The sequence below is a fragment of the Mixophyes fleayi genome, chromosome 2 (assembly GCF_038048845.1).
Source record: "Mixophyes fleayi isolate aMixFle1 chromosome 2, aMixFle1.hap1, whole genome shotgun sequence".
Taxonomy (NCBI): domain Eukaryota; kingdom Metazoa; phylum Chordata; class Amphibia; order Anura; family Limnodynastidae; genus Mixophyes; species Mixophyes fleayi.
Genome location: NC_134403.1, coordinates 345,379,339 through 345,401,223, shown reverse-complemented (window position 1 = coordinate 345,401,223; position 21,885 = coordinate 345,379,339). Strand labels below are relative to the sequence as shown.

Below are 21,885 nucleotides of genomic sequence, written 5' to 3'. Positions count from 1 at the left end.
CACGGGGAATTAAATTCCCCCTTAAGGTGTTGAAATCAGTGGTTGAAGTGGAAATTTTAGAAGTGGCGGTATGCAAAATGTAAGTGAATAGAATGTGATAGTTTTATAATGAAGGCAGTAGGAGAACAGTAATAAAAGATGTATGAATCTATTTGCTGAAAACAGAATTATTGGACCAATATGGTCAATCGTTCTGAAAACCTGAGAGACTGACTCGCTTCTAATGATGTCGGTTTTGTGGAGGCATCAGGAAGAGCTAAGACCAATCAATAACTATTCTACTGGAGTTATTTTTTTGGTCTAAATGTAATTTAATATACAGGTACGAGATCTTTTATCTGGAAATCCAACCTAGAGAGTTCTGAAAAAAGGAATAAGGAAAAGCAACTACAGTCGCGGCTACAAATTTATTGGGGAATGCCAGGAAAACTATGGGGTAAAACAGGAGTCATTTTTAGGTGCAGTTTAGTAAATTTTAGGCCTGGTTATAGAAAAATCTTTTATCTGGAAACCATATACCCCAATTATTTTGGCATAATAGATCTCATACAGGTAGTAGACTAGTGATAAGTCCATCTAGTCTAAATGTTTTAGTCTAAAAGGTATTCCTTAACGAATAACTAGTTATTAATTAGCTGTTATTGCTGTAGATGAAGATGATAATGACCCTGCATTGTGTTTGTAAGGTATGACAGCGATGGATGGTGCCCACCCCTCCCTGTGCAGACATACTTACACCAAGGCTCCGATGATGAGCTGGAGGAAGATGATGATCGGGTCCCCACACCACCAGTACGCGGGGTGGCCTCCTCTCCGGCTATCTCATTTGGACAGCAGTCTACAGCAACGCTGACGCCATCGCCAAGGGAGGAGATGCAACCTATGCTGCAGGCTCACCTGGATGAGCTGACACGAGCGTACCAATTTGACATTACAAAGCAAACCTGGTAAATATCCATAAGGAACCTTTACGACAACTTACTGCACTTCTAAATCCGCTTTTGAGAAATTAAATCTAATTATACAGTAGAAAACACAACAAATGACCAATCTGATTTGCAAATAGGTTCAAGTCCTAAATATTATCAATTTAATACAATATAAGCAATTATTTCCTTCAACATTTTGCACATCTTAATTGAAAATCTGTAATTTGGTGTTAACGAGACCACCAAGGAAAATTATTTTCCTCTCTATCTGGCAAGAGATACCTGTAGTTCCTGAGATAGTCACCCCCTTCCGAAGCCTGTCCCTGATGCTTCAGCATGGAGAAATGAAAATGAATGCTTAGCGGTGAAAGGTTGTCCATGTGATCGGACAGCGGTCATGCATGGACACTCAACTTTATTGACAACGCTATACTGCTCACAGCTCACATTCAAACCTTCCCAGGCTTTTATGCCCCATGCAGCATCAGGTGCAGCCGGCAGCGGCAGGTGGTGGGATAGATTATACCGATGAAAAGAGATTTTTTTGTTTTCTATCTGGAAAACATATAAGCTTATAGTTTCATTTTCCATTTCTGGTCCAAAACTTTAGCAAGTGCAGTCTTCTATAATCACACTGTGTACGTATCTCATGTCATCTTTTGCAGTTTAACAGTTTAATTAAACAAATTTATACGTGCATGGTGTTTTATTATCATAAATAATTTAGTTTGAAGGGCAGATCAATGAAGGTGACTACTGTATAATTTGATTTATTATATAGAGATACATATACTGCAGATGTGATTAGACTTACAAATCATGGGAATTTGTTGCAATTAAATGGATAATTTATATATGTCAAAAATGGGAAGCAGTAAATCAGACAGTCAGGTCAAAATATCCTCCTCACTTGTCTGCGGTATCGATGCGAGAAAAGGAGTGTTGGCTGAAAAATTAACGTCAATAAATATATTATGTTAAAAACCACCCGGAATAATTAAAGAGACAACTATCATTAAAACATTTTTCTGAATATTTTTTTTTTTTGAATGTTGGGTGGTGCCCTCCAATCAATGTAACAAATTTATGTCACGGTATTGTTTTTCTCTGGTTTGATATTGTATATCCACCGTGTCTCTAACCGAGTCCTGTACAGAAGTCTGGTCTCACCCGATGATAACCACTGCACCATTTACTTAGCTGAAATTGTATTGAATTTGTAATGACATAGCTAAAATTACATCCAGGTAGTGTTTAACAAAAGTATTAATCATTGGTTATAGATGCTCTGTAATTAATATAATGATGTATGTGGCATTTGTTACAAACATAGTAGCAAAATGCAAGTTTGTAGTAAGTTATAACAACCAATGAGACATTGGCTTTCATTGTATATCTTGCATTAGATTGGTCAATGTTAATTGGTGAAAGATTAATAGTAGTTTTTCCCTTTGTTAGTAAATAAACCCAGGTTTTTTTTTTTACTCCATTGTTCGTATACGTTCCATAATGACTCGTTGTAACTCTCAAATATTTCCTGTTGAATACATTTATAAAATGATTATATATTGATAACATAAATGATATGAACATATCAGAAATAGAATTGTGTGGAGAACATGTCAAAGTGAAAACAAATAGTATCCAAGTAATTGTTCATTTGTTTAAAATGATCTATACAGATACAGGATTTATTATCCGAATTGCTTATGTCTTGAATTCTTCTGTATCAGTTTCTTCTAGGATTTGGAGCACCATGTCTAAAATAAGTTTAAATACATTTAAAAAAAAAGTACCCATGTGTTACTCCATACTGCCAATGGCCGTCCTTTGTTCATTAAATTGTTCCTCACAGTGACTGTAGGAGGAAAAGTTTAGGACCTATATATATAGGACCTATATTGGAGTTGGACAACTCTGGGCAACAAAAATATGTTTTTTGTTTGTTTTACCATGTATGCGTAGTAAAACTGAGTGCAATTATGGTGTTGGTTATACCACTTTCAGATTGCCACCCCGGCAATATCCTGGGTACATGAACCCGGGATATTGCCAGGGGGACAGATCCTCCAACCCTGCCAGATACCTGGTTAGACTGTGTTCACATTGAACATGGGTCTGCCTGCGTCTCCATGGCAACATCAGTAGAGGAGCTCTGATTGGCTCCTCTTGTGATGTTTTTTTTTTTAAGCTTTTCAATGGGTGTCGGTGAGACCAAGGTTGACATACCCGGGTCTCACTGTTCACACTATAGGCTACCTGTGTCGGACTCAGGAATAACCCTACAAAAGTCCCGTGTCATCCGACCCAGGTAGATACAGGGACCCCTTTTCACACTTAGCCTAGACCCAGGTCATCGGGGCTCGCCCTGGCAAATACCCGGGTCTTTTAGGCAGTGTGAAATGGGTATTACTTATTTTAAAATGATGGCACACGTTATTTATTTATTCAATTTTCAAAATTACAGCCAGTCCTGTAGCATAAGATACATACAGCTTGAAATACACACGGTACGCTCCAATTTTGTGGTTGCAAGTTTATCGTTATATTCTACACTAAAACAAGCCCTTAGCCCCCATGTCTGCGTGTATGACATTATCACCAAATATCAGGAATTATTCACTTTTTAACATTCTGGTTTTCTGAATTGTCTGTAGAACAGATTTCTGGATAATGAATCACGTACCTGAAAATAGATATTGCCACATATATACAACAGGTTCATATTTTGCACTTGTTTAGTGTTATTCCAATTATAAAGTACTCTCGTCATCATTAAATGAGCAGAACGAAAACTTTGCTAGTTCAATTAGTGAATAATTTAATCATGTTCTTGCCGTTAAATAATACATAAAACAAAATCCATTTTCTTATAAATATACAACAGCATAATTCTGTCCAACTAATTTGCATACACTTGATAATTGGCAGTCGTGTTACATTGCTGTAGCAAGTCATATAAAATTCACCATTCTGTTGCATTCAGTTTTAAACAATGTTTTATATCTCACCTTATAGGCATTTACAGAGCAATAACCAGCCGCCTTTGGCCCCAGTACCTCCAATGGGATACGTGTCTGGAGCTTTTATATCAGACTTGGAAAAAGATCTACAAGATACTGGGGAAGAGGATAATGAAGATGAAATTACCAGACCTCTCAGAGGCTTAGAGCATACTCCAGGTTCTAGTATGGATAATTTGGACAGCTCCGTGACAGGTATTTATTTTAAAATGTCTTTAATGTGCGTGTCTATGTGTATCTACCCCCTTTTTATATCTCTGTCCTTTGGTGTTCTTAGAACGTGTTTATTACACAAGCCGTCTTGCAGTTATTTGCCATCGTTGCAGTTCAGGGATCTGGCGTTTGCATTCATTTAATACATCAAGTTAAACTTGGCTTTGGAAAATATGTTTGATTTGCTGCAAAGTAGACAAGAACCTTCATGCATTTTAAAAAAAAAAATGTTAAGACTTGAAAGAAATCTTTCATCAATAGATAATTCTACTGGGAAAGTCTGTCACATGTGAAGAAGAAACTTCACATAGCAAACTTATAAATAGTTTTCCTTTTTAATTAGGAACTAATGTTATTCTCTTTGTTAAAATGATCAGACAGTTAATGTTGGTGCATACATTTGAAATTTCTTTTTTTTCCCACTCCAAGCACATAATATTTAAGACAGATTTAGAAATTGGTAACAAAAATATAATTATTTGTTTTACACAGCTTGCAAACTCATTAATGTCCTTTGAATAGATACATTGGGGTACATTTACTAAAGTGTGGGTTTGAAAAAGTGGAGATGTTACCTATGGCAACCAATCATATTTTAGATATCATTTGTTTACTACAGTCTACAAAATGACAGCTAGAATCTGATTGGTTGCTATAGGCAACATCTCCACTTTTTCAAACCCACAGTTTAGTAAATATACCCCCATTGTACATTGACATATGACATTCTTAATCATACTTGCCAACCTTTAATACATTTCCTCTGGGAGCTGCAAGGGGGAGGTGGGCGTATAGGGGGCGGGGCCTCGGGAATTGCGTCATTTTAGCCCCGCCCCCGTGATGTAATGACACAAATAGCGTCATTTTACAGCGGGGGCGGGGCCAAATGCCACGATTCCCGGTGAATCGCGTTTGAACCGATTTCTGCCCACTTCACTAGGAAGTGGGCAGATCAGGGAGATTGCCAGACTCTCCCGGGAGTCCGGGAGACTCTCGCAAAATGCGGGAGTCTCCCGGATATTCCGGGAGAGTTGGCAAGCATGTTCTTAATGCTTCACAAGCTTATTTTTTTTTACCTGATAATTGGAGCTTAGTAAAAATGGTACTGTGTGTATTTTACCATTGCTAAAACCCTACTTTCAGTGACAATCTGGGTGGTCAGTGTTGGAATGAGTAGGAACCAAACAAACTGTTCCTCGCAACTCAATCTTTTCATCTAGAGGGTAAATCTGGGTACTTCCTCATTTTTAAAGCAAGAGATCATGAGACATATTTGGTTTCCAAAAGTAAGTAGGTAGTAGTGGTAGGTGATAGTTCACCTAGGGAGGGCTAACTTTTGTCCCTCACAAAAGTTTTGATAGTTTTACAGAGAACGGTACGCAAAACAAAAAACATTCAGTAAGCGGCAGTTCTATAGGCGAAAACGCCTTGTTATTGAGAGAGGTCAGAGGAGAATCGCTAGACTGGTTCTATCTAACGGGAAGGCAACAGCAAATCAAACAACCATGTGTTACATTGGTGGTATGCAGAAGAGCATCTCTGAATACACTGCACATTGAACCCTGTAGTAGGTGGGCTACCACAGCAGAAGACCACAGTGGGCACAGATTCAACAAAACCGGACTGCTGAAGATTTATAATATGTTGCCTGGTCTGATAGATTTCTATTTATACTGAGCCATCCAGATGGTAAAGTCAGAATTTGGCAAAAACAACATGAATCCATCCTGCCTTGTCAACGGTGCAGACTGCTGGTGGTGTAATAGTGTGAGAAATGTTTTATTGACACACTTCAGGCCCTTAATACCACTTGAGGATTGTTTAAGTGCCACAGCCTGCCTGAGTATTGTTGCTGACCATGTGCATATCTTTATGGCTAAAGTCTACCCATTCTAATGGCTACTTCAAGCATCACAAACACATATCATCTAACTGGTTCCATGAACATGACAATGAGGTCTGTGTACTCTAATGGTCTCCACGGACACCAGGGGGTAAATGTATCAAGCTGAGAGTTTTCCGGCGGGTTTGAAAAACCAATCAGATTCTAGCTATCATTTATTAAGTACATTCTACAAAATGACAGCTAGAACATGATTGGTTGCTATAGGCAACATCTCCACTTTTCAAACCCGCCAGAAAACTCTCAGCTTGATACATTTACCCCCAGATCTCAATTGAATAGAGCACCTTTGGGATGTGGTGGAATAGGAGATTGGCAGCATGAATGTAGAGCTGACAAATCTGCAGCAACTGCGTAATGCTGTAATGTCACCATGGAGCAGAATCTGTAAGGAATGCTTCCAACACCTTCTTGAATCTGTGACATGAAGAATTCAGGGGCAAAGGGAGTCCTCCCCAGTACTAGAAAGGTATATACCATACTTGCCAACATTTCTTTTTCTTTTTCCGGGAGATGCCGGCTGGGACGTGGGCGTGCAGGGGGCGGGGCGGCGAAATCACGTCATTTTAGCCCCGCCCCCGTGACGGAATGATGCAAATCGCGTCATTTTACAGCGGGGCGGAGCTAAACGCCGCGATTCCGGGTGAATCGCGGCGTTTAAACTGAATTTTTTCCCACGTCCTATCAGGGAGATTGCCACACTCGTCCGGGAGACTCTCGCAAAATGCGGGAGTCTCCCGGACAATCCGGGAGAGTTGGCAAGTATGGTATATACCTAATAATGTGACCACTGAGTGTGTATGCAGTGTTTCATTCTTGATCTGTCTCTGCATAGTGTCATATTGCCAAGGAATAGTCCCTTTTTTCATAAATTAATATAAAATATCAATATGTGCTATTTTCTAAATATGACATTCTGTCTATCTTGACTTGTTGGTTAGACACAGTCTCTAGTAGATTGCATCTAACAGGTGCCTGAATAAAGTAGCAAGCACTCTCTTGTCCCCACTGCCACTATGTATTTGGGCTGTCACAGGCAGGTTTGAATTGTACTTTAAGTAACACTACATACATATTCTGACACCTTTACTTTTCTTACTGCTTCTCATATTTACTTTAGCAGTTTAGTGAATTTAAATCAGCATTCCTGGGAAAGGGGAAAATAATCACAGCCCCAGGATTTGAGCTGAGACTTTTGACCCTAGTCTCTCCCTGTCTGTCTGTGTCTGTGTGTGAGCGTGTGTCTGTATTAGGGAATTTAGACTGTAAGCTCCAATGGGGTAGGGACTGATGTGAATGAGTTCTCTGTACAGCGCTGCGGAATTAGTGGCGCTATATAAATAAATGATGATGATGATGATATATAAATATACTATATGGCATCACCTGGTAGCACAGATTACCTCATTCATAGCCAGTTCTAAGAAGCAAATGCATCAGTACAGACTGTCGCCACCTTCTGGCCAGTGATAACCAAAGAAGTGAAAATTTGTATTTCAGGAATGTTAGAGGGCTTAGTTGTGAACCTCATTAATCTGCTAGACAGGGGCAAGCTCTGATAAAGCACATCTCCTATTGAAAATTGGATGAGATGAATAGGGGCTGAATAATGCATCGCTGGGCCCCATAAAAAAGCTTGGGTAGCGCTACCAGCGCCTCCCAGACCCCCACTGTTAAAAGAAAAAAGCAGAAAAAGGGACTCTTCCGAGCATGCCCCCTCTGAGCTGAGAGAGGGCCTCTTCCAGGCATGTGCCCTATAAGCTGAGAGAGGGCCTCTTCCGGGCATGCGCCCTATAAGCTGAGAGAGGGCCTCTTCCGGGCATGCGCCCTATAAGCTGAGAGAGGGTCACTTTCGAGCATGCGCCCTATAAGCTGAGAGAGGGCCTCTTTCGAGCATGAGCCCTCTGAGCAAAGAGAGGGCCTCTTCCGAGCATGCCCCCTCTGAGCTGAGATAGGGCCTCGGAGAGTGCAGAGGTGACACCATAGCTCTCTTCCATTTTTAAGTCAGTGTGCATTGTCACCTTTACAAAGTCTACAGATTACCTTATCCAAAAACAACACTTTATTTCCTTCTTTTCTCATTAATCCTTTTGCCCTTTAAATAATATAAAGTGCATCCTTTGCTAGATTACTACCATTAAAGTTATTTATCAAATGCAATCTCATTTTACATTTCTCTGTTTACTTTGTTTTGTGTTTTTTTTTTATTTTGCTTTACCCTGTTTTGACTGTATTTAGCTGCATTTAAAAAAATGTTTAATACAAATATGTAAATTGAACAATTGAAAACAAAATTAGAAGGCACATTTTGGTGACGTACTATATAATGTTACTAGTTTACACACCAGTGATAGGATAAATCTGCCTTCACTCAACAGACTTAATGTAAATAGAGAAATTAGCAATACTTGTCCTGACCTAGGATCATGAATAAGCCCTTTAACACTTTCTATAGTAAAGCGTCCCCTTTGCTTAGTGTGAGTAATAATCAATATTGATAGCGATAACAAGATGTAATAAACTCAGTTTTGCCAATGTTGACTGACAAGTAAATCACCGGACTGAAAGGACACTGTGGCATCATACAGGGGTGAATCAGACATAGTGTTCTCATAACCTCTTAAGTACTTGTAGAAATATAGGTTGCAAAACCACATACTTTAAAATTAAAAATTCACCCCTGAAAGAAAAAGCACAAAATAAATACATTTGTAGATGTCATTCTATGGCTGTTAATATCTTAATTCATTTAGTCAATACAGATACATAATGGTTTTATTCTTTGGGCTGTGAAGGAGATTGCATTTATTAAGGAGTACGTGATTGGTGAATTAAGCGCCTGCCTTGAAACTGAAAAACTGATATTTTTTGGAATCTCATAAAAATGGTAATGCAACAATTAGCCAAGTCACATTCTAAAACACAGACTTCTGTGTAATGGATCCAGTAACAGACATTCATCAGCAAAAGATGGGTTTAGCATAAAACGACATGGAAATGAATTGATGAGTGACCATAAATTAATTTTAGTGGTGAAGATATTATAGAGACACACAGCTAGATGCCACTTTATCGTAGTATTTTACTGCTCAGTAACATTTCAGCAACTACTTAATGTTCTGTGTGCATTTCTTTTCAACAGTCTTGAGAAATAGTCTCAGTGTAAAAAAAGCCCAAAGTGAAAACACTGTAAACAAAAATAAATATTGTAACATGGCATAAATTACATTTTCATCACATATTTAAGTAGACATTTATTTCTCAACAGTTTGCGTAGGGATATATAAATTACCCAAACCAGTTTGTATAACTCGTATATTACAAAGCTTGTATGCAGAATAGCAGTTTAGCTGCTGATAAATACTTAGTCACGCTATGTTATTTTATGTCAGGAAAGCATAATGTTGTGTTGACCTTCATAAATATACAGTTTCCTTTCAAAATACTTTTCAGGCTACAAATTGAACTATTATATTATTTGAGTTGTTTCCCCTGTGTCTCACAGCCACTAAATAGTTTTTTTCCTTACATTCCTGTACATTCATTTAATTTAATACACGGTGTTAATATATTACAACAATATAGTCATACGTAGTACAACAATATAAAGACAGACCCAAGCAATTGTCTTTTTGCAATTGTAGGATGCACATAGTCGACTTGGGTGTTGTCTTGATGTCCAACTTTTGAATTGAAACATCTTGTTTCTGACTTCGTTAAAGGGGTTATCTATCTCAGAAGAGCACATCATCCTAATTTTTACACCCCCATTTAATAACCATATGGGGTTCCTCCCTACAGCAACCTTATGATTACATTAAATAACAGTTGTGTGGTATGGAATGCCTATTACCGTGATCAGGACTGGATACTTATCAAACTCCGTAGACATTCGATACCGACTTCCACCGCTCCAGAAGTGTCCTAAAAGGGTCGTAATATTAAAAATTTAACAATCTTTTCATTAAGGATGTACTTTCCTTTTATGATGTTAATACATGGCTGACAGACCAATGTTTACAACTCACTAGACCCCTGCCTTTATTTTTAGGTTCTATGGTAAATGGATGGGGGTCTGCATCTGATGAGGATCGTAACTTTTCTAGTCGTAGATCTAGTGTAGTTAGCTCTTCTGATGACTCGATATTTACGAGCGGCAACTTTGCTCAATCACTGGTTGCAGCAGCAGATAAAGCTGGTTTCACACTCAATGGAACCAGCCTATCAAGAGCAGGTTCGTAGAACTTTCAACTGGCGCCCTTGGCATGAGGGATGGCCTTACTCTTCTTGGGCTTTCTTTCCTCTCCATGAACGTACGTCATGCTGCTGGCTTAATTTAACATGCATGGCATTTGGTGGATGGAAACTTTCATCTTATGCAATCATGTCTTCTTGGTGATCATGAACAAGCATATTCTAATTCTTCGCCTTTATTTTCCATTAAATAATAATTAACTGAATGTATATTTAACTTATGGTGTTCTTATTGCTATCATTGCTTTATTGTGTATTGTTGTAATTGAAATGTTCACTTTACCAGCACTAGCTATTCTTTATTTTATATTATACGTACTGTATATGCCCAATTTTATCCAGAGCATCAAACCGTAGCTCCCTCTATCACCCAGATCAATGCTGGGTATGAGTTCCAACCAGAGGAGCAGCACGACACCACCAGGCATTGGTTGCCCAGTTTGGGGCTTCACTGTGCATTGACCCAGAATTGGGTAGCATAGTGCCACACCTCCTATAGTGGCAGTAGTTCCTCCACTGGTTTCAACATTAGACAATAATGGGAGCTAAGAATTTATACATTAAGATTGGCACTTGACAGCATAAATAAGTTAATAACATATCTATCTCATATGTGAGACCGCATACATACATACATACATACATACATACATACATACATACATACATACATATATTTATGTATTTAAATATCATATCAATCCTGAAGCCTTTTGATCCAGTGGTGGATTAGAGAGTTTTATTACAGGAATATTTTTTACCTCCACTCTAAAGGGCAACCTTGGATGTGTAATTTACTGATCAAAAGTTCATCCATAAAGAAAGTTTCAGTAATGTTGGGTTACTTGGAGAGGTCATAAGGAAACCAGCCATCCAGTTATGAATATTTAAAGCATAACAACATCACAATGGGCTACTTTCAGCCTCTGACCCCAGCCTAACCTGACTGGTAGCACAGTATATTCTTCTGCTCCTAGCTTAATCAATTTGCATGAGTATTGATTAAGGTCAGTGAACATCAAGCTGTGGTTATTGCAAGAATAATGATACATTACAAAAATGGTGGACCTTACTGTAATAATGCAGTCGCTTTTACTAGAATTATATTCCATTGTTGTTTTCATTTTCAGGCAAGATGCAATCTTTTCTTCAAAAGCCACGACCTTCCAGTCCATTCTCTACTGAGAATAATACGTCAGCCATCAATCACAGCCAAAGGCCACGGCCTACTAAAAAACACAAGGGAGGCCGGATGGAGCCACCACCTGTACTTCGCAGGGAAGTCATTGCAGAGGGTAAGTTTAGGATGCTCTTTTGTATTGTATTCAGAGTAAGGGGTCTAAAGTAAAGTGTCGCTAATAACTGTAGAACTATCAGGTAACATCCCGCTTTTGCCATGTTCCACGGACAACTGTGGGATGTTACCGCGTTCGTCTGATCTGCTAAGTTCTTACCTCTGAATTTAGTTTTCTCCCCTCCGGGAAATGCTGTAAGAGAGGTGAAGTGCGACTGTAGAGGGTGGTGGGTCATCATTAATTGCATCAATACGATCCACATTTGCATCATTTTATTGCGGGAGGCGGGGTCAAAATAACGGATTTCACTGTAATCACGTCAAGGAAGTGGGCAGGAATATGGAAGAATGCCTGGTCTCCCAGAAGTCTCCAAGATTATCCGGGAGAGTGGGCAAGAATGCCTAAATTTTTATGCTAGTCTTTCTACAGGACTAAAAGTTTCATGACCTGTACAGTGTTATAAATGTATGCACGCGCAATTTTCTCATTAGGCATGTAAGATGGCATTTTATGGACACTTGAATTTCCGAATTCTGAATGCACTGATTCCGCCAGGCACTACTGGGAAATATTCATTAGGAAATCCTCAATATTCCTTGCATAGTGAAGGAAAACTATCACCAATACTAAATTTGATATATAGTTTGTAAAATGAAATATTTTTAACATTTGCAGTGCATTTTGTTTTTTTTTCTAAAAAAGTGCCTAGTTTACATCCTCTTTTATTGTTCCAGCTTTTGCTTTTATTGTAGCTATTACTGTCACTGAAGAGATTTAATCAGTAACTTAAAGCTTCCTGCAAACAGCAAAATACTAACGTACAAACGAGCAGCAATATTAGAATAAAGCCATGCTTACCATATAATTACGCATTTTAATTGCAGCATACACTTTTAAATGTGATTTAATATGTACTATGTGGAACATTTTAATATTTTATTTTAAATAATGCACACTGATATTATTATATTTTTACACATTAAAACAATTATTGTCTTAATTGTCCCTTATTTCTCTGTAAAGGCTATTAACAAACTTAAAGAATTGTACCTGTCTCCCCTTTGCCACCTTTTCGACCAACCAGGTTACATCCCTCATGATATTATTTCCCACCACTTGCTGCTATTACACATGAATAACATTTTGATTATGCAATGACTAAAAAACAATAGCTGTGTCGAAGCTAAGTAACAATCTGAAGTAAAACTTTTATAATGCCTTAATGTATTAATATTTTCTTTGTACAAAAAATAAAGGTAAAGGCAAATAAAGCTGGCGTACCTCTAACACTAACAAATAATTCCTTTATCTGTAACTTGGTCCATTAAACTTCACAAAATCCAATTACATAAGACATGGTTAATGCCAACTTCACTGTCCATTACTGGACAGTCATTGGTACTGAGACACACATCTCTGACCCACCTGTAATATGAACATCTCAGATCCACCCAGGGTTCAAAATTGTTTTGAGTCCACTTAGTGCATTGAGGGCTATTATAGATATATATTTTTTGGTTTGTTTTCAAGATCTGCCACCACCACCTGAACCACCACCTTGTCAAAGTTTGAGACAGCAAATGCCCAATCAGCGCAGTGGTCCAACAGAAAGAAAAGCGAGTTCTCTCGAAAGACATACATCAAACATGGATGATGCCAAGACCTCGTTGGAACGACACGGCAGAACATCCTTAGAGCGACAACGGCAAACACAGGAATGGCTCGGCTCCGCTGAACGCCACAACAAGCAGGCTTTTGGATCAGGTATAATAACAAACCTTAGAGTGTGTGCGTTGTAAGCAATAGCTAGCCCCAAAAGTGAGCTTTGCAGTATATTTTATTGGAAAATCCTAATATGTAACAATTTAATATTATTTGTTGTTGTTATTGATGCTCCCTCCTTTTGGGATCTCAATCGCTCATCTGTATAAAGGAAGAGTCAATCATTGTCAGCCTCAAGTTCTTTGTCACTCTTTTACAGAGTAGAGAGACTGGATTATATAACCCCATAATGACTGTGCTCCCATCTTCAGCAACGCTCTCCAATTTACATAACAGTCTTCTGTGTATAGCCCCATAATGATGTTGCTCCCATCTTCAGCTACACTCTCTAATTTACATAACAGTCCTCTGCAGATGACATCACAGCAAATTAGTAGTCCAGGTAGACAGTCCTGGATGTTACTGAACTTGAGATTTTTCACATTCCAGCCAAGCTAAGCTTTATAATTTGAATACGATGTAATATGATATAATATTTCTTTCAAGTACCCAAAACTTCCACAATTTATTATTGTATGTAACGTTAAAGGTCCATTGACCTTAAATGCACTGTTCAATGTTACCCAGACATTTCACTGCTAGTGCATTTAATGCTCATGTTAGAGTATTAGATCCTCACTGCATTACAGACAGAAAACTCCACATCCCACATCTTTAGGACACTGTATTTACAGAACCCGATACAGAAAAACCGTTATTTTAAGCAGTGTATACCATTTAAGTTGGTGTGACCTTATTGGTCATAGCCCCTTGTATGAATTCACCAATTCATGCAGAGTAGTTCTGTAGAGCAGCAAGCCTGTCACTCACACTTTGCTTAATCAGAGTGATGTAAGATAGAGAAGGCCCTCACTCCTAACATGGACACCTGCTGCCGAGGGGTTAAATCGCATTGAGTTCCTGCAATTGTAAACACTTAAGCTATTACAGGTATAATAATATAAATGGTATAACCTTTAATATATAGCTTGTGCGGCACTAAGCATGTTTTATGCCTCACCATTCAAATAGTTCCAACTAAATCTAATCATAGGATAATGACACACTGACAATTATTCCCATGCCTATATATCTAAGCATATCTATAGCTCTGTTTTTATTTTTTTCACTATAATTGCACATTTAGAGACCACATTTAATACTCACAAATAGAGCTCATATTCAAATTAATGCCAATATTTTTAAAGATCAGCGATTTTCTGAAATATCAATGAGAGCAGCAATCAAGATAATTAGACAGGTGTGGAAGCTATTTAAGTACCGGTACTCCATCATGCACTTTCCTGCTAAATTATTTAGCAAATGGTTTTTAAAGGAAAGTAGAATTTAAAATGTTCCGTTTCATTTATGTAAAGATCAATCAATTAAGAACACTGAAGTTTATATTCAGTTTATTGTGTTCCTTTACAGATGAAGTACTGATGCCGTACTACAAGCCAAGTTTTCCATCGCCAGGAGGCCATAGTTCTTCAGGAACCACTTCTTCAAAGGAGTCAACTGGACCAAGGAAAGGAGACATTATGAGAGGTCACCAACGCAATGCCATTGATTTTCTTGATGTAGGATATTTGGGGCCAAACAGTCAAGGACAGTTTCCAGGTGAATTATGTAAGTAATTATGTTAATGCATTTAAACGTATGGCAAATAGTCAGGGTCAATATATTTGATGTTGTCGACAATGCACTACTGAACGTTCCTCAAAACTAGTCATTGCTGTGTTCATACAGTGTTGCATGTGACTAGTAGAATGTTGAGTAGAATGAGTAGAATGTTGGAACAACACCAAGGGATAGACTTATCAAACATTCTAAAAAGAAAAAGTGGAGCTGTTGCCCATAGCAACCAATCAAATTGCATTTTCTAGAATGTACAAGATAAATTATAACTAAAATCTGATTGTTTGCTATGGGCAACATCTCCACTTTTCCTTTTTAGAATGTATGATAAATCTAGCCCCAAGTGTCAGCAATTGTGTCCATACTTGTAGGTATGGTTGCTGATCAAACCATTTGTTCTAGTTTACAATGGTTAACCTGTGAAAAAAAATCTCCTTTTCAGGAGAAGTAACTTCTGGGACATGCCAGTTAGAAATTCACTTGGGTTTAATATGAATTGTTATTTCCACATTGTTCTTATGAAGAACTTTAAAACACTTTCTAACTTTCAGAATTGTTTAAAAGAGCCCATCACAGTGGCACAAAGGTATTATTCATACTGTAGGTGATACTACTATATACACTTTTTTCTGAGCACTAAAAGGTTGTTATAAAAAGCTATAGAGCTAAAACATTAATAGATTTGATTCTAAAAATCACTAGTTATGACACTTAGCAGCGTGATGTAAATATTTGTGATACAATAGCTTAAAACATTATTCAACGATTCTAAATTTTAATAACTGTAAACCTATTTAACTATTTTTAGAAAATAAAATATAATAATGAAAATGTACATTTATATCTTATTTGGCAAATTATTAGGATAAAAACATAATTTATTTATTTTTTCTTCTTATGGCTAGAACTATTATAACAACATAAAAAGGAATAAAAATTCCCCCTTGACATCAGGAATATTACTATTATTCATCATGACTGTACCCTAATTATCTTCAACGGTATTATGTGCGAAAGCAAATATAAATTGTATTGGGCCCCAATCCATCGTTGCCCGGTAGCACAGAGATATCAAGCATATTATTTAGAACATAATTCAGCAACACCCCACATACAGTACGGTGAAGAAACGTTTCTTCCGTGATAACAGAGAATCAGTGATTTAAAAGGGAAACTGGTTTGTAGATGGGCTGATATAACCTTGAGCAATAGTTCTTATGCCATCTTGACCTTACTACAACGTCAACCAATCATTTCATCCAGGAGCTATTTGTATGCTCCCAAACTTAGCACTGACTTTCCGACTTACAGTAAGTAACTTGGACGCAATCAGTGAATTGATACACTACATGCCTTTTACTTCAATTCATTAGGATTAGCTTAGGATAACTCATTACAACCAATGTTAAATTGGGGAGCAGACAAATTTAATGGCTCAAGTGAGCTTAAAACATTTTTGATTCAAGCAGGTCCCGTAGGAACCTTGTACCAGGTGTCTCTGTTTATTGTTAAAGTCAACTCTCATATTTGGAAAAATGAGTGAACATTTCTGTACCATAATTGCCGGTTTTGTGTACAGAAACAGAACCTTGCGGCTAGTTGAACCTGCCCCTAATTGTACAATTATTAATCATGTAAAAGATTGAATTATAATATGAATCCACAGTATGCAATGTATTTATATTTAAGATTACAAATGTTACTTATGTGAGTTCATTTTGCCTTCTTCCCTTTAAACAGGTTGTCATTGTTCCTGTTATTTTCCTTCCCTTTAATAATGCAATGTTAGAGTCCTCTACTTTATTATATAAAGACTTAGCTGGAAAGCACATAAGGGAGTCGGCAGGACACAGCCATAAATCTGTAGAATGTGCAGGATGGCCAACAAACAAATCATTTCAATTTACCTGAATAGAGGATCAGCCCCTTTAATTTGAGACACCCTAACTTGTAAAATCCACTGAACTGGAAGATGAACATGTTTATTAAGTCATAACTATTAATGTACCTATTTGATAAAGAGTATATTATGTATAGTATGCAGGGGCAAACGCAGGATTTGTAGAGGGGGGTGAGGGTGTGACCAGCATGCATGGGGGCGTGGTTATAATTTAGACAGTGCTTGGCTGCTCTCCAACTCTTCCTATCCCTATAATATACATGGGCAATGCTGTGTGCAATACTGTTAGGTGCACGCATTTCTCCCTTTTCAAGCAGAACCGTGTATAGCGGGGGCAGGGTCCAGCCACCTCAATTATACAGTACCCCAGCCTTGGAGGGGGGTTTCCAGACACTAGGGACCACCCCCCTCGGTTTGCCTATGGTATATTATATATATTTTTACTTTAACTTTCTTATGTAATACATGTTTTATTTCTTCATTGTCTTCCCTTTCTTAGAGTACTGAAAAGCTCCGTCACAGGCTGCTCTATAGACCTGTTGGTCTGGACTGGTGAATGTCACGAGGAAACTCAAAACAGTGCAATGGACATTTTCATTATTTATGTAGGATCGGACGGACTGTAAATGCAATGTAAAGACACAGAAGTCACACATCTCCCACAGACGATTTGCTTTCTCCTTCTTATATACACACCATCCACCTTAAATATTTCTTGCCAGAAACACACAAAAGAGGAACGAGGAATCAGCATCAAGGACGAAAAAGCATTTTGGCTTTGTATATATTTTTCTTTGATTGCATTCCTATGCAAGCTTGTCCTCTTTTGTTCATATTCTTCTTATTATTATTCCTGTCTGCCCTTATTGTTCTATTGTACTATACTGTATGTGAATTAATAGGCTGTGTTGCCATATAAAACAGAAAAAAAAAACCTCAAAAAAAAAACTTTTGTTTAACTGTGTAACATCCATGTTTTAAATTTTGCACTGCGATTTTTATTTGACGATAAGCACAAAAACCTTACTCCTTGTGACACGGAGAGAAGAGACTGAATGTGAAGGGAGTTTCTGTACTACAAAGCGGCATTGCATATTGCGTCAGGTACTGTATCTGTGCCGGAACAGGAGGGAGGTGTCACCCTGGTTCTCAGAGAAGAAGAAGAAGAAGAAATAAAAGATTCTGGCAAATAGATTGGAACAACAAGGATCTATAATAAGCAATATGTTTGTTTTTTCTTGCTTTCAATATGGTGAAAATCAATGTCATTGTTATATGAGAGTATGAATACATGTATTCACTTGTGGACGTGCATGTATGTACAATATATATTTATATATCTGCATATATTTTTAAATATGCACATATATAAGTTGCGCACATTTGTGTATATATACTATATATTTTATATAGTATATGTTATATACTGACTAACATCCATTCTGGGGATTGTTGACTTTAGTGGAACCTTCTTTTGGCTCTTGCCTTTCTAGAACGTTGTCTGGAATAGAACCAGGTAAATGAGAGGCAGAAGAGGCAGCTGCCTGGGGCAGACATAATTTGTGTACGCATGCTCAGTACTGACTACATGGTGGAGGACAGCACCTTCAGTGTCAGGCTTTCCTTGTGTATCTGTATAGGGGAGGACAGACATGAACACATATCGATATTTCACCTTGGGTTCTAAAAACACTTGGCAATGGGTGCAGGTAGGATTGATATAATAAATCTATGCTCAGTGATTAAAGGAAGATTACCTTCCATCTCATCTGGACTGTGTCCCACACCTTTAACTAGAAAGTACTAAACGCCAAGTTGTGATGAGAACAGAATGCTCAATATTTCTTTATGGTATGGGGTGTACATTAGCCAAGACCTCACTAGTGTCAACAATACTCTGAAATTGGACATTATTCTCAGTATACACATACATATTTGCACTCATCATTGTTTTATATGCAAGATCTGGTACTCTAGTAGAATTCCAAATAATATTTTGATCTGTTGACAAGATGTTTTGGAAAGAGACTGGCACTAAAATGACTTAGTTTCACAAATAAACATAGCCACACTTTTTCAACTTATTTTTTTAAAACAGCAGAAATATCCCATCAGCTGACTACTGGGTCGGCCTGTAAGTGCTTTTAATCACCCGCTCATATGGCCTATCCGCCCGATGACTGGATCGGTCCAGCATGGCTGCCACATGAACAAACGTTGACCACAGGCTATTCATTGCTTGGGCAGAAGACACTAATTGCCCTGGGCGTGGCAAGCTTTATTTACAATGAACAAAAGCAGCAAATCTATATAAATTACCAGAACAAGGCACACACAGTCTCTTACCAAATTAGAAAAAGCACAGTAACCATAAAATGCATACAAGAGAAATGTGCTGTTACAACAAAATGGAAAAATATATGCTTTAAGAACGTACATTAACTAAAATCTCATTTAGACATTTAATATAGGCTATAATTAAAACACAGTTTTCAAAATGTGTGAAATTCAATAGATTTGAACATTGCAGTTTATTTCATTAGAGACACTTGGGGACAATAATGAAAATCAGTGACTAGTTGTCACTCAGTCAGATATTTGTTTTCATGTTTTAAATAGTGCAAAAATAAAATTTGTGATGGGAACTAGCTTTTTTTTTCTCATGCACAATTTTCCTCACTATCTCCCAGAGGTGTGATTATCGTATGTGCTTTGTTCTAACACTCATTCTCTTTCTCTCAATAGTCACAGTAGTATTTATAGATATATTTTAGTCACACACATTAAAATCATTGTCACAGGCTTTCTTAATCTAACTTCCCGTGAGCTGAGCATGCAACCACCCACTTTCACATCAATTTATCAGGAGCTAGTGACGTTACAACAACACTCAGCAACGTCTAGTGAAATGATAGGCTGCAATGTCCTGAATGGCATTGTAGCCTCACAAAATGGCCGACTCCACGTTGCCTAGGCAACCATGTACTGTAGGAGGCTTGAAAACAAATCAATACCTATAGTAGGAATTATGTATTTTTATAAGCAAATAAGTTGCAAAGTTTGACTGCATTAAATTTTCCACAGCAAATTGCATGTTAATTATATATTTACTTTAAAAGGGGCTAGACTTGTTCTCTGCATCTTTCTTTTAACATGCATTCCGAAATCATCTGAAGCTATTCTAATAGTTGAAAAAGAAATATTTAAACTCAGCCACGTAAAATAAAATTTAGCTAAATTTGGGTCATTTTTCCAAAATTTAGGTAATGCAAATAGGAAAATCTGACTGCCCTAACTTAACTTGCTTCATGTTGTGAGCCTCTGCAATAGATTGAATAATGCAATGTACAGCAGAAAGTTGGTGGGTCAGTATCAAGTTCTAAATGTACCATTTCTGTCATTAAATTGGCTTTCAGGAAGTAATTTGAAACTTGTGCTTCCTACTTTTAGCTGTCAAGATATTTTACGCCTATCATGCATTTTCGGTGTCCGTTAGAGATACCTGGAGAGATTAGGTGGATCGATATGATGTGTGGGAGTAGCAACACAATGGACACAAAATATTACGATGTGTTATATTGTGTAATAACAGATGTCTACTGAGTCTTAGAATTGTGATTATTGCATTTTACTGTCTTTTTTTACTAAAGGATGAATGCAATGGTGAAAATCTTTATCCCTACTCGAAGATTTATAAAAAGAACAGGTGCCTCAATTCGATTTACTGACTTTGTGTGTCAAGTGACGTACGAGCCCCCAGAATATTAACCCTTTTTATCCGTTTGTTTGTTTGTTTTATTTTCATTTTTGGATGAAGAATATTGTTCTTTGCATTCACTATAGGAAATACTGAGCTGACAACCACTGAAACCACTATGTCAATTCTTCCACTGTGTGTTTTACCTTTTCCATTGGAAAGTGATTGTATCAGTATTAAAAATGTGCGTTTTCATTACGTTTGTCACGCTGGTACATATTTTTCTTGAGTCACCACAGAAATATTCACCTGTGTAAACTAGATCACAGGCCGGGGTCAGTCGCTTCTATTTATGAACCTGAGCGGACTATGAGTTATTGTCCAATGAATTAATATTCTCTGATTGAATAATACATAACCAAACAAATAAGTCGGCTGTGTCATCTTCCTCTGCTTTACTGCCAGCCGCTCATATATCCTGTAGCCGTGCTGGTATCTACCATCTCATAGGAACAAGACATAATGCCTTGGGACTAGGACAGCCACTAAGGTACCACCAAGTACCCAAAAGAGCTCTTCCTTGTCTATAGTGATGTCTCCACTAAATCATAAATAAGTTGGATGAATGAAGTCTCTTTTCATATAGCTTTTATTACTCTGTACTGGTGAAGGATCCTGCTACTTCCAGTATCTAACTATCAGTCTGTGACATTGTTCCTGCCTCCGTTCCCCTCCTCACATCATGACATTGCCCCTGTCACATGAAGTCCTATCCTCAGTAATGCAATCACATGAGTGGACAGATCACTGCCTGCCACATGACCAACACACTCCTCTCCTGAAATATATTGTGCTGCTGTGAACATCTAGATGATCTGATTGGCTACATGTTGTTCTTTCCCCACTTATTTTAAAACTGGAACATATGGATAATCAGCAGTTGATGAATGGTAATAAGTAGGTGGTTAATACATCCAGGGGCATAGGATCGAAAATTTTCATGGGGGAGGGGGGGACGACTACTATAGGGCTCGAAGCCCCTTTTTCTCACATTTGGTTTCTCGGTTTACGACAGTTGTGACAGTGACTGTAGATATACAAAGGCTCCCAATCCTATATTAATTTTTGATAGTGTTTTAGGGGTTGGACAATCCCAGTTTAATTGTTTATTTTACTATAAAAATTTATTTAAATATTAATAAATAAATGTTATTATTAATATTAACTACCAATTAGTACAATAGGTGTTAGAAAGGTGGATAAATTCAATTG

At 37.6% G+C, this 21,885-nt stretch overlaps 1 protein-coding gene across 11 annotated transcripts in view; it reads left to right on the top strand.

The window, feature by feature from the left end:
• Positions 1 to 20,871, top strand: part of ROBO2 (roundabout guidance receptor 2) — a 368,188-nt gene extending 347,317 nt beyond the window's left edge. For 6 of the 11 annotated variants that reach the window (XM_075197088.1, XM_075197082.1, XM_075197090.1 and 3 more), the window contains 7 exons: positions 687 to 947; positions 3,948 to 4,147; positions 10,120 to 10,302; positions 11,453 to 11,617; positions 13,148 to 13,381; positions 14,810 to 15,007; positions 17,416 to 20,871. In XM_075197088.1, coding sequence (XP_075053189.1) covers positions 687 to 947; positions 3,948 to 4,147; positions 10,120 to 10,302; positions 11,453 to 11,617; positions 13,148 to 13,381; positions 14,810 to 15,007; positions 17,416 to 17,417 — 1,243 coding nt within the window. In that variant the 3' untranslated portion in view covers positions 17,418 to 20,871. The remainder of the gene's footprint in view (positions 1 to 686; positions 948 to 3,947; positions 4,148 to 10,119; positions 10,303 to 11,452; positions 11,618 to 13,147; positions 13,382 to 14,809; positions 15,008 to 17,415) is intronic. The other 5 variants (XM_075197092.1, XM_075197091.1, XM_075197093.1 and 2 more) reach the window with 2 other exon arrangements.
• The last annotated feature ends 1,014 nt before the right edge of the window (positions 20,872 to 21,885 follow it).